The sequence below is a fragment of the Eptatretus burgeri genome, chromosome 5 (genome assembly GCF_056783735.1).
Source record: "Eptatretus burgeri isolate ZD-2024b chromosome 5, Ebu_testis_v1, whole genome shotgun sequence".
Taxonomy (NCBI): Eukaryota; Metazoa; Chordata; class Myxini; order Myxiniformes; family Myxinidae; genus Eptatretus; species Eptatretus burgeri.
The window spans coordinates 36,671,741-36,684,991 of NC_140965.1; the positions used below are offsets into that span (position 1 = coordinate 36,671,741).

Below are 13,251 nucleotides of genomic sequence, written 5' to 3' on the forward strand. Positions count from 1 at the left end.
AAATCATTCCAAACAGGAAACTTGCTGTTTTTAAGGACATCATAAAGGACACAAACTACAGGCACAAATAACTAATGGAACATGTTAAATCAGGTGATGTAAAAGCAATTGGTTCAATGGCAGTAAACTTGGGGATTTTTTTTAATACCATTAATATCATTATTTTATTTCAATTAAATTTTATACTTAAACACTGTGTGGGGTAAAGTGTTCTATATACTCTCTAGTTTCATATATTATTGTCTTGAATGTAAGTTTGTGTTGGATATGAAGCCTCACGTGTCATGAATAAATTAACCTTCCTCGAAAGTACTCTACCAAAGGATGTTCAAATTGATGATGAAATACAATATAGGACTTGAAAAGGTGAAATTATTTGGAAAGCTGCAAAATCGACTTTGGAACAAGAGAGGAATCAGCCTCCCCACGAAACTGATTCTGTCCAAAACAATTATATGAACAGTGCTTCCCTATACAGTACTTACGAAACCCATACAACATATCGCTGCCACTTAAGAAAGCTCAAACGTTTTCATAAAACTTTCTTAAGAAACATCATGAAAACAAGAGCGAGAATTGCTTTGCAATACATGTCCCCGACTGATGTTGTATTTTTTTGGCCAAAATTAACATTAAATTCCTGCAATATCGATATTAGCAACTGGGAATCCATGACAAACTAGAACGGGACTCAGTGGTGCACATACCTCAACCACTTAGTTGTGTCAGAATCCATACATAACGCTTTGAGATATGATGCCATATATCGTTTATGACGCCATTTTGCTTATGGTGTGTAACAAGGACCAACTGATTCCATTTTGGTGAAGATCCAGATCTGAATACGTTTTTTTCTTCTTTTTTTTCCCAGTGATTCTTCACCATTTAAAGATGGTGCAATTAACTCGAGCATATCGATGAGTAACAATCTCCATGAAGTTTATTAATTTATAAACAGAAAATAAGTACAACTACCAATATGATCACATCAAATATATTACCATATTAAATATATCGTCCTCTCATCCTCCAGCTTCACCTGATTTCATTGTCTCTCCTTCCACTGCAGGACATTTTTTTCAGCTGCTCCACCTGGAAGAGATGTTCGGAGCAGGCAAGATGTCAGCACATGAAGTCATCAACATTAAATACCGTATTTCGTTTTCCCTGTCATCATTTTAATGTTGAAACATTTTTTTGTCAGGTTTCTATTATTATTGCAGGGGTTGACAGAGTTGGAGCAAAAATTTCAAAAAGAAAATAATACAGGTATGGATCCAGATGTCCAATTGTCTTTTCCAGGGAGTGATGTGCCATTTCCCCAAATGACTTATCCAAAAGCCCTTATATTTTCACAATGGCTGTCAACATCATTCATTGAGGCGATACACTTTGTTTCCTCCTTAATCTCTCTATTCCTTCAATTAATTTTCAGATGCATAACTACTGCTAACAGCAACAACAAACGTTTTGTGACAATTTTCCCCTTTTTCCAGGGGATTGTTTGAATGATGGCATTCCTCGACGTGGATCTATCCACTGCATCAATGTCCTACAAATCCAAATATTCCATTTCTTTCTTGATATTTTCAATACATGTGTTTTTTTGGATGTCCTTTCTTCCTTCGACCATGAACTTTATTGCTCTCTATACAGCTTCATCTTCTGAGCTTCGTTGCATATGAACATACCAACCAAGTCTTCTCTTCGAAAGTTATTCTTCACAAATATTGATTAAAAAAAACAAACAAATCTCTTCCTGATTTCTGAACTTAGCATTCTTTCTTTCAGAGACAATCCATTCATCAATCATATCATTGTCATCTCTGTTCTTCCCTTTCTTTTTCCATCTTCGATCATGCCTGAGCCCTTCCACAAATGAATTTCAATTAGGAGGAGACTCGAACCTATTACCTTTCGCTTGGTTTTCATCAATGACAGCATTGTCAATGTTTCACTTCCATCATCAATACTGGTCTGATGCAGGTTTTAACAACTCTAACTTTCATTGATTGTGGAATGTTTCTGTTCTTCATCATACCACCTCGTTGTCCAGTCATCATACATCTGAAAATTCTACCTGTCGGGTTGTCGATGACGAAATCGACACTCCTCACCGGCTTACTAGTGGGGAGGGTGACTGTGACACCGTACCAGGACTAAAAACACCTGTAAAAATGGTGCATGAGCTCCTTTTGGGAGCCAAGAGCCATCCAAAAACACCCATCCGGATTGGACTGGTTTGTGGCAGCCTAGAGGGGTAGTGGAAACCTTGATATGAGGCGGATTAGCTAGTATTAGCCAACGGCAACCTCAAAACTACACCAGTGGGGAAGAGTGTGAGTACATGGTGTCGTTGAAGCCATGGAAGGCATGTTCCTCGTCCGGTGGATGACACTGTAGTGCAATTCTTCCCCAACCACTTTTGTACTATTTTCATGGTATGAGTGGGCACTGATTTTTGTTGTCAGTGTATATTCTTTAAAAAAGGTAATTAAAGGAACAGAGAAGACAAAGAATTTCCCCAAAAGTCGAAACGAATATGTACCATAATATGTCTCCCATTCCAAGTACCATAACCATAATTTCTAAGGATACAAGAAAGTTTTGTTTTATTCTGATTTTGAATCAAACTATCATGGATAACTAACGTGCCGGAATGGAAACAACTACAGTGAGATAAAGCGTACATTGTAACATTGTGTCAAGAGATTTACCAGGATACTCGCTCCGTTCAGTGATTGCAGGGATACGTAACTTACCGTATTCTCAGATCATTTAAAATTATTCCTCTTTGCCCAGGCGAATCTCTGCTGCTGCAGGAGCACAATTTTCAAGAGCGTCTCTTCATGGTTTCGTGTGTTGGGGAGAGTCTTGTGCTCTTTTGGGGCTCCACGCCCTGCTGCTTCAAACAACTTTTGGGCCGTTGTACTCTGAAACTCTCCTCCTTCTTCAGTATCCTCTTACTCTTCATGAGAGGTGGCGTTGTCCTCTCACGCTCCATCCAAAGATGAGTGCGTTTCCCATCATTGAAATGCCCATTTCTCTTCAGGTACTTCACCTGCAAAACACATGCCGAGTCGGCAACACATCGGTACATCAAGTATTTGTTACTTTCCCTTGTGTCTGAGACCCGGACTGTACCCTATATTAAATTGTGTGAAGTTTTTACTGTGATTCAACAGATTGATCATGTTGAGGTGAAACTCTGTGAGCAAAGATGGCTGTCGCTGACCTGGGATCTTGGCACGGTGACAGATGTCCAATAGACCTTCCTCGAGAATGTTGTACTGTCGTGACAATGATTCAAAATACCTTTTCACAATGATCAAATCACAATGAGGCAAACAGACCGAGAAATCATGTTTATAAAAATAAAGGAGCATAAAACAAGTGTTCTGTGATCACATCGAGCAACCAGATGAAGAAATTCCACTTGTTCAAGTTCTACGCACAAAAAAATAGTCTTGTGGGGACTGACGGTTATTTCCCTAACAGGCAGAGTGAAAATGAGGGATTAGGGGGAAGGGACATGTCCCCCCCCCTTCCTGAAGTGGTACCATCATGGGGTGCACAACCTAATTTAGGGCTTGGTCACGATGCCGCATGGGCAGTTTGGTCTGGATCCGGTTTTTGGTTTCTGAGAAGAAGATTTTTGAATGAAATACCAATATTTGGAGCAAAACCTCCTTTCACCCCCTTTTTAGCAGCTGCATCCAAATAGGGAGCACAATCTCATGAGACCTTGCTGTCCTGATGCATCGTACCAAATTTGGTCCATGCCAGTTGGGTAGTTTGTGAGTGAAAGATATTTTAGTCAAACGTTAACGGACGGACACCGAGACCCACTCTGAGCTTATTTCAGAGAAATAACCTCATAATTTGTTCAGATCGCTCAGAATATTGATGAGCCCCCGACATTGTAACAATATTCACCTGATGAAAAGTCGTACAGTCCTGTTTTCTTGCGGGTCTGATGGGGTTCAACAATAGGTTCTCGAAGAGCTCACCCTCACCCTCTCCCTCCTCACCCTCACCCTCGCCTGCCTGCAGAGTCTCCTTCAAACGTCGTTCGAGCTCTACAACACGTGAAGACTGCATCTGGTACAGCCTCTTGATGTCTTTGACCTGAAAATGAATTAAGGGAATAGAGTGAATAAATAGGAGACAAAGTATATCACAGAACCGAACAGGCTATATTATTTACCCGCTACCATGTAGCATCTCAACCTGGTACACAAGGACACGTTCAATTTGATTCAGATTTAAATTATCATCAGGAACTAACCTGCTGGAGTGACCGAGTGACCCGCTCTTGGCCCTCTTTAAGCCACTCAACCGTTCCGCTTATTGCAGCAAGCTCCACATTGTGCTGCTTGATCTCCTCCTCAGTTGCATTTTGCTGCAGACAATCATTTTCGAAACGAACCACTTCCTCGTTTAGCATCTTTTTCAGGAGCTGTCCCTGTGAAAAATCATGTGACACACAGGACACACATGACCAATGAGTGATGGTGTTTGCAAAAAATAAATGAGCATAAAACAAGCAAGCTTCGATCACACCCAGGAAACAGATGAAGCAAATTGCATCTGTCCAAGTTCTACGAACAAAATAATTTTTCAGATCGCACTCGGAGTATTGGCTAGCCCCCCCCCCCCCCCGAGATCTTTTTTGAGATATTTTTCACCATTCAGTGATGGGGCAAAATGACATACAGCAGGATATCTCAAAAAATTGTGCACATATGTAGACAAAACTTGGTAAGCAGGTTGGGTATATAACAAGGAAAAATTAATTTGATTCTGGTGAAGATCCGAATTCAGATCTAAATCCGAGAATTATTTCAGTGATTCTTCACTATCGAGTGATATGGCTAAAATGATATTAGCATGATATATCAAAAAGTTATGGACAGATTCGGACGAAACTTGGTGGATGAGTTGGTTCAGTATCAATAACAAGTCGATTAAATTTTTGTTCAGGTCCGACTCCAGATCCGACCCTTCAATGGGATACAAAATGTAAAAAAAATCAGTCTGGCAGAGGTGTGCGCGCTACCGAGTACCTTTCCAGTTGGAACTGCAACCAACTATAGTTTTAACTCGAGTATTCAGGAATTTTTTCTCTGCAGACTGCTGTAATTAGAACTGTAACCAACTATAGTTTTAATGCTAGTATTAAGGAGTAATTCTCTGCAGACTACATTGATTAGTTTAATTAGAACTGTCGTCACTTCAGTTACAGCAATCATGACTGCAGCACCATAAAAGACAATAGTGTAACTTTTCATGATTATAAAGTTAACTTAAACTTCTGGGAAGTAAATGAAAGTATAACTAGTGGGGCAACTTAGCTAAATATAGCATAACAATTGTGCATTTTGTGAGGAAAGCACCAAATTTGGCACACCAGTGGTCTATCATATTATGAACAGATTTGGATATTGGGCCATGTCAAATTCAGCCGCTAATGGCTGTGGCAGCCATTTTCCACTGCCATCAAAAATTTTGAGATGGCCCAATATCCAAATCTGTTCATAATATGATAGGCTACTGGTGTGCCAAATTTGGTGCTTTCCTCACAAAATGCACAATTGTTTTGCTAAGTTGCCCCACTAAACTGCAGCTTTAACTACACCATTTTTGCCTTATGCTTGCTTCAAGGTCTGAAACACTCTCTTAAATGTGCCCTCACCGACATGTAAAAGTTATTGTTATTTAAGCGCTTGTGATTAGGTTTTGATCATACATTAGATAATAATCACTCTTCAGCGATTGGCTACTCACATTGAAGGGGTGATCATCACACGATTAGCGATTCTACATGCATCTAACTCTTAAGCACCCTTTTGTAAATTTGGCCCATATTGTTCATGATGATGTTTTATTGAGAAAATAAACAACTCATTGAAAAAAAGAAATAAAGAAACAAAAAATAAAATAAGGCAAAATAAAAAATAACCACAACAATGTAAATGAAGGTCGAAAAGGTATGCAAATTCAAGAAAACAACTTCAAAAACCATATACACTACATTGAAGGCCAACCTATGAGCATTCTTCACAGACGGCTTGTTTTACGGTGTGTGAAGGACACACAGGCTACAAGAAGCCTGTGCACTCCAGCTTTATTGTTTTGTCAGCAATACGAGGACGTCTCTTTCTCTTCCTCTGGTTAGAACATCTTTCTCTTACTGTGGTGTCCCTTTGCAGTTGGGATGATCCGTGTGTGCATCCAAAATACTCATAGCCAATCTTATTGGAGTTTGAAGGGTCGGTGTTTAAGTTTTGCACTTGATCTGGGGAATCGTCAGCTCGTGTGCCAAATCTAAGAGGAAGATTTGACTTCACTGCTTCCCCTCAAAGACCTTCTATTGTGGAAAATTTGCCATCCAGATGCTGAAAGCAGCGACAGCACCAATATCTATTGTATTCCCAAAGATTACAACAGGCCAGCGATTGACCTTCCTTAAGGTAGTGTACAATGTAACCAGATGGTCGAGGTTGTTTACTCCTGTTGGTCGCATTGGAATGAAGGATGATCTCTGGCTTCTGGTTATCCCCTTCAACATCGCCATCGTGATGCATGATGGAGAAAGCCAGCACAGGCTTGCTTTGCACTGGTACATCGGAAACTAGAGCAGCACTCGGTGCAGCGGATACCTGCGCCAGGCTGACCATTTTTTTGTTTGTTTTACATACACAGTCCAGGCTCGTGCTCTCCCTCTGTCAGCCATAATTCACTGCAAATGGGGAATTCCTACTTAGTTTCAAACACAAAGTCAAGTGTCAAGTTAGTGAAATTTTGCACACAAAGAATGTCAAGTTGTCAAGTGCGAATAACTGGAAGGGCACTCGATCGGGTGCATACCTCTGCCAGGCTGAGCAAGTTACATTTTCTATCCCACTGATAGCCGGCTCTGGATCTGGACATGAACCAAAATCTAATTAGCTTGGCCTTGTCACCGAACCCACTCATCAACTGAATGTTGTAATAATTCGACATCAGGCTATGTATCGTTTTTGGCCCAATCTCTCAATGGGGAAGAATCACTTAGAAAATTAAAAAAATTCTCAGATCCAGATCCGGATTTGGATCTTCACCAAAATCGAACCAATTCGTCCTGGTCACATACCAAACCTGTCCACCAAGTTTCGTCCGAATCAGTCTACAACGTTTTTAGATATCCTGCTCACAGACAAACAAACAGACAGACATGGGTGAAAACCATAACCTCCAGTGGTTAAGGTAACTAGAGAGTTCATAGAACACCATACCCCTTGCAGTATTCAAGTATATACTTCAATTGTAATACAAAAATGATTTTATGGATATATATATATATATATATATATATATATATATATATATATATATATATATATATTTTAATCCAGAAATTTAGCACTATATAAGCGGTCTAAAACACCAACCACCTTAATACACCACCCTATATAAGTTGTCCAAGTCTTGTAAAACTGGCGGTTCTTGAAAATATTAAGAAGGCGATTTGTGTTCTACAGTGTTCAAGTATATAATTCAATTTCGGTAAAGGTTTAATGAGGTCTCGTATAAATAAATTAATTCCGAGTTTTACTGCCATTTTCGCAGTATCGATTATAGCACGTTACGTTAACTATTTGTGCCTGTTGTATGTGTCCTTTATGACATCCTTAAAAAAACAGCTGTTTCCTGTTTGGAATTATTTTAAATTTTGTTTGATTTCCAGGTAGCCAGACAGCTCAGAGTAAAAATATTATCTCACTCCTCTCTGCGCATGTGCGATTGGGACGAATTCAGAGCCAAAGTACTGTTCAACTGCAAACTTGTCTTCTGATTCATTTTCTGATTCGTGTTCAAAATATAACATCCAATTTAAATCGGTTGTTCTTCGATCATGAACTGCTAAGATGGATGGATGGACGGACGGACATGAACCAATTGCTTAACCGTGATTTTCGCTTAGTGTGTGCGGGGTTAAAAACAAACAAACAAACATTCATGTTCTTGTAAAATCTTCAGCACTTCATTCAGTCCTTTATGCATAAGCGCACACACACACACACACACACACACACACACACACACACACACACACACACACACACACACACACACACACACACACACACACACACACACACACACACACACACACACACACACACACACACACACGATTTTACAACAAGAATCTGTATTTAAATTTTTGTTATTGTGGTTGTAGGATGTATCTTAAGGACAAACCACTAAGTTGGCAATGATATTTCATGAAGTCATTGTAATGCATTTATTTTTCAAATGGCGAAGCCAAAGAGAGTAATGTAGATCATGGATTGAAAAAGAAAGCCAAGATAATAACGTCATCCAAAGATGGAAAACTTTCCATCCAAGGTGATGCCAAGGAGTCAGAGTGTCAGGGATGAGAGTGAGTTGATGACTGCGAGAAAGAATTTCGGTGTCTCAGCATAGTGACAAAAAAAGACAGTTTTATTGGGATTTAAATTGATTAGCTATGAAGTATACCATCGAAATTTTTTTCAAGGTCAGTCTTCAGAATGGCAGGCTATGTAAAATGTTGAATGGCCATTGCTTGATGGAATACATGATAACAGGAATGGAAACAAATGACATTTGCTGTTTGAAGTTCCAGTCATCAGTGATGCATTAAAGGATTGGATGCAGTTATGATTTTAACATCTAATGAAAGGCAAAAAAGATGAAGCAGTTCAAGTATATCCTTGAAGTGAATTTTTGTTTTTTGAATTTTGAAACAGGAGGCTGTTGTGAATTTTGTTGACAATCACATCTACTGAATGTGTGTGTAAAAATATAATAGTAATAAAGAAAGAAAGAAAGCGACTAATCTATTGAATAGGCAAGAAAATGAATATGTTGTGTGTGTGTGTGTGTGTGTGTGTGTGTGTGTGTGTGTGTGTGTGTGTGTGTGTTTGTGTGTGTTTTGCACACAAAGAATGGGAAAGGTGCAAGAGGATGATGTCAGGTGAGTTATAACACACACACACACACACACACACACACACACACACACACACACACACACACACACACACACACACACACACACACACACACACACACACACACACACCTATTGTTTCTTTCAATGCAAATCTCTCATTTATAGTAGCACAACCACCTGGTGTAATATTATCACTGAACACAATTTCAGTTTTTGTCACAAATGGAAAAACATTGGTGAAAGCAGCAGCTTACTTGTTACCTGGATTTTGATTTATGCAGAATGAAGAAGAAATGCTCACCTCCACTCATTTGTTCTTCTTTTCTCTCACCTGTGGAAAGTCAGTAACTTCCCTCGTCTGTTCACTCCTATTACTCCCTCCAAGGCTTCAAGACAGCAGTGTTCACCACTACTTCAGGTAATCCTTGAGGTTTGTTTTAGCTAGGGTGTTTGAAAGATTTCTTGCTGACTGCTCCATGGTCGATTCCAAACCTCACATTGATCCTGCACAGTATGGAAACATGAAAGAAAGCTCGATGAACCACTATTTAATCCACATGTTGGATGGTATACATTGAAATAGTGACCAACGAGGTCATTATGCAAATAGTTGCACTGTCAGTCAACTTTACTAAGGCCTTTGACCTCGTCAAACACCCCAAGGTCATTAAAAAGCTCATTCAGCTTGGGGTTGATGCTTCCATTCTAGCTACATTGTGTAGTTTCCTTTCCGATCGTTCCCAAATGCTTCGTTAACAAGGACAGACATCGAACCTCTTTTGCCTCTCGTGCGAAGTTCAAGAAGGGACGAAACTAGGACCAATTTTGTTCCTTGTTCTGGTGAATGACGCAGCTGTAACAACAGGATACCGTTGGAAATATGTGGACGACGAGCATGGTCGAAGTGTTGCACAGAACTCAACAAAGTTTGATGCACACCATGTTGATGCGCTTGGTGACTGGTGTTGCGTTAATGACGTTAGGCCGAAGCCAGAGAAATTAGTCGAGTAGGAAGATAGGGGTCCCATGCACCCCCATGATACATTTTTTAACCTGCATTTTTACAATCCCTGAGGTGTGTGGGAACAGAATTTCCTTTGTTTCCATTCCAAAAAATGTCCCATGTGGGTCGTTTAGCCGTTTGTTTGTCCGCCATCTTGGATTTCTTGGGACGCAAAAGTAAGGGGTAGGGGTAATATAAAGGACCTTTTCGCATAGAAAGAAATTAGTTACAGATACAAATTAGGTATCATTGGAAAGGGTATGACCTGCACTATTATCACAAGAACCCGTCAATTATTCAATTGGGGGCATCGATGACGTCATCAGGGGTCAAAAGGTCACGTTAAAGGGCCACGAAGTCAAATTTCACGCCCATCCTCTTTGTCATCCACCCTGCACCTAAATGGATGAATCTTTTGGATTCTACTTTGCTTGAAGGAAAGTGTACATGTATAGGCAGTTTTTAAAACTAAAACAAATTATTTAACTTCAGTACAACATCATTAACCCTTTCCGCAAAAATACCGAAAATATTGAAAAAAATGAATTTTTTTAATAAGTTTCCTGTGAAATTGCAGTTTGAGACATATTTGTTTTCTCTGCCTTTTTGTTCTGGTAAAAGTCTTTACATGTTCCAATGAGTCCTGAAATACAGTCGGTGTGTCATTCTCTTGGTATTTTCACTTCCACTCCTTACTAATTGATATGGGAATATGCATTATATAGAGATCGTGTGTTAACGAGTTACTATAATACGCAGGCCCACAACTAATTAATGTTGAAACATTATTACGACTGCCAAAAGTCTCAATGTTCATATTTTAATCTCGTCTTTGTTATCACTGAGAAGTTCTTCATAGTCACTATGTTGGCTGGACTGTTCTTCCTCAATGTCATTATCACACTGTTCCATCTCTTCCGTAGCCTTCTCAACTAAGTCTATCAAGGTAGGGGGAAGTACTGGGCCGCAAGACCACACTGGCTCCAAAACACCCTCATCATTTCTTTCCCAACCTTTTTCAGGATCATATGGCTTTAGAGACCAGAAGATTGGAATATCTGCTCGCTTGTAGATAGCAAGGCGATGGTTCACTCGACCAATGTGTGGGATAACGTTGTCTCGGCAAGGTGGCAACCGGGAGAGGTCAATCTTAGATTTGGTTGTCAGTTGCTCATCTTCCCCAACCATCTTCCTCAACATGATTCCACGTACAGTGTCAATAGATTTCTGTCTGGAGTAGCCGTACATCAGACATGTGAATGCCTCGATATCATCAATCGTTTCCGGCTTTACAGACCATTCATCCCCAAGTTTTCTGAAAGGACATGAGTACAATTATATGAATTGCCACACAAAAGTTTAAGAAACTGTGATAGTCAGGGGATTTCATAGATAATAAAACAAATACCTGAAAGATTCATGATAAATTGGATGATGTTGTAACTTCTTGAGGGGTCCGATCTTGCCCTTTCCCTTGAAGGAACTTGTTCCGTCTTCCCCTGTTAACACGTACCGGCCCAGGACCATCTTACAGTTGTCACACCCATGGATTCTGCCATTTGACTTATGTTGACAATCTGACGATGTTTACCAGTTCCGATGTCAAGAAAGATGGTAAGACCTGTTGTGTTAACATAAAACAGGAGGATGACAAATATATCGGTGTCTGGTGTCCTGACTACAGCTGACTTGTAACCCAGTTTGGCTGCATACTTCAGGTACAGCACAATCCTTGTGTCTGTTTCCTCCTGATTTGACGTCAACTCATGAATTTCTTGTGCTGTAACCTGAAATGATATAATGTGGAATTTATCATACAAACTGATTTTAAGCAGTAGGGAAAGGGTTTAGAATAAATTGACAGATGGAATTCAATTACTTCCCTCACCATCAGATGATTGTAACTGGTATGCCTTGCCATCCACTACCACCAGTGCTGTTCCACATTGCTCCATGCGAGATGCTGCTGCATTGCTGCTCCACACCTTGAGTAGTAGTTCGCAGAGCTGTGTTTTATTGTGTTCATTTGCCAGGAATAGCTTGAAGTCGCTTGGTTTTCTTGTTGCTGGCCCTTGTGTCAGATAACGCTGAGATCCTCGGCGTAACCTCTCCTGAGCCTTGATAGAATCAGCATGGTAAGAATCAGTTAAGAAAAAGTCTTTCTTGGCCACCATCTGAGCTAACACTTGCAGACATATTTTTCCAAATGTAGATGATATGTTTATCAGGGCATGAAAAAGTGATGAAGCCACCACCACCAGTTAACTACAACTAAGCGTGCACTACCACCACTTGAGCACTAATCCATAATAGGTGTTACCTGAAAAAAATACCATTATCCACCACCAATAAACTACAGCTACAAGCAGGTATGCATGCCAGCAGATATTCAATACAACCACTAAAACATTAATCAAAATCACAGTTGTCTGCACGTCCTGTAACAAAAAAAAGACAACACTGTCAGTTGACGAAATTTAACACCACCACTAAAGTGTTAAGGTAGTTACAATGGCCTCACCTGTAACAAAAAAAGAATGTTAATAACCATAGCCATAAACTATAAATAAACAGTGAAATTAATCATTCGTATGTGAAGGACACACTCACACAGTAAACTCAATACAGAACCGCATTTTCTCAATATTTTCGGTATTTTTGCGGAAAGGGTTAATGATGTTGTACTGAAGTTAAATAATTTGTTTTAGTTTTAAAAACTGCCTATACATTTACACTTTCCTTCAAGCAAAGTAGAATCCAAAAGATTCATCCACTTAGGTGCAGGGTGGATGACAAAGAGGATGGGTGTGAAATTTGACTTAGTGGCCCTTTAACGTGACCTTTTGACCCCTGATGACATCATTGATGCCCTAATCGAATAATTGACGGGTTCGTGTGATAGTGCAGGTCATACCCTTTCCAATGATACCTAATTTGTATCTGTAACTAATTTCTTTCTATGCGAAAAGGTCCTTTATATTACCCCTACCCCTTACTTTTGCGTCCCAAGAAATCCAAGATGGCGGACAAACAAACGGATAAACGACCCACATGGGACATTTTTTGGAAAGGGAACAAAGGAAATTCTGTTCCCACACACCTCAGGGATTGTAAAAATGCAGGTTTAAAAAATGTATCATGGGGGTGCATGGGACCCTTAACTTCCTCCTCAACTATAAGATTACACCTGAACACATGCACTGTTCTTTTAAGTGTGATTTCTTCTTTGAACCCAGCATTGCTTTATGGATACACATGAAGATTT

General features: G+C 39.7%; 1 protein-coding gene and 1 pseudogene across 1 annotated transcript; both read right to left on the bottom strand.

Annotated features, from left to right (window-relative positions):
• Window positions 1-557: 557 nt before the first annotated feature.
• Window positions 558-8,870, bottom strand: LOC147026239 (uncharacterized). Its single transcript, XM_085881458.1, has 5 exons — window positions 4,289-8,870; window positions 3,937-4,128; window positions 3,236-3,290; window positions 2,763-3,061; window positions 558-1,092 (listed from the first exon to the last, which is right to left on the bottom strand). The coding sequence occupies exons 1-4, from the start codon at window positions 4,445-4,447 to the stop codon at window positions 3,027-3,029; spliced, it is 441 nt and encodes a 146-aa protein (XP_085737584.1). The 5' UTR covers window positions 4,448-8,870; the 3' UTR covers window positions 558-1,092; window positions 2,763-3,026.
• A 1,929-nt stretch (window positions 8,871-10,799) lies between these two features.
• LOC147026240 (uncharacterized) lies at window positions 10,800-12,232 on the bottom strand (annotated as a pseudogene).
• Window positions 12,233-13,251: the final 1,019 nt, after the last annotated feature.

What these genes read in the sequence shown, in the direction of transcription:
- LOC147026239 (XM_085881458.1), bottom strand. Translation starts at nt 4,447, where the DNA reads ATGCTAAACGAGGAAGTGGTTCGTTTCGAAAATGATTGTCTGCAGCAA. An exon ending in ACTGTACGACTTTTCATCAG is followed by an intron (nt 3,291 to 3,936) that starts GTGAATATTGTT and finishes TTGTCACGACAG; the next exon opens with TACAACATTCTCGAGGAAGG. An exon ending in TCACCGTGCCAAGATCCCAG is followed by an intron (nt 3,062 to 3,235) that starts GTCAGCGACAGC and finishes TGTGTTTTGCAG; the next exon opens with GTGAAGTACCTGAAGAGAAA.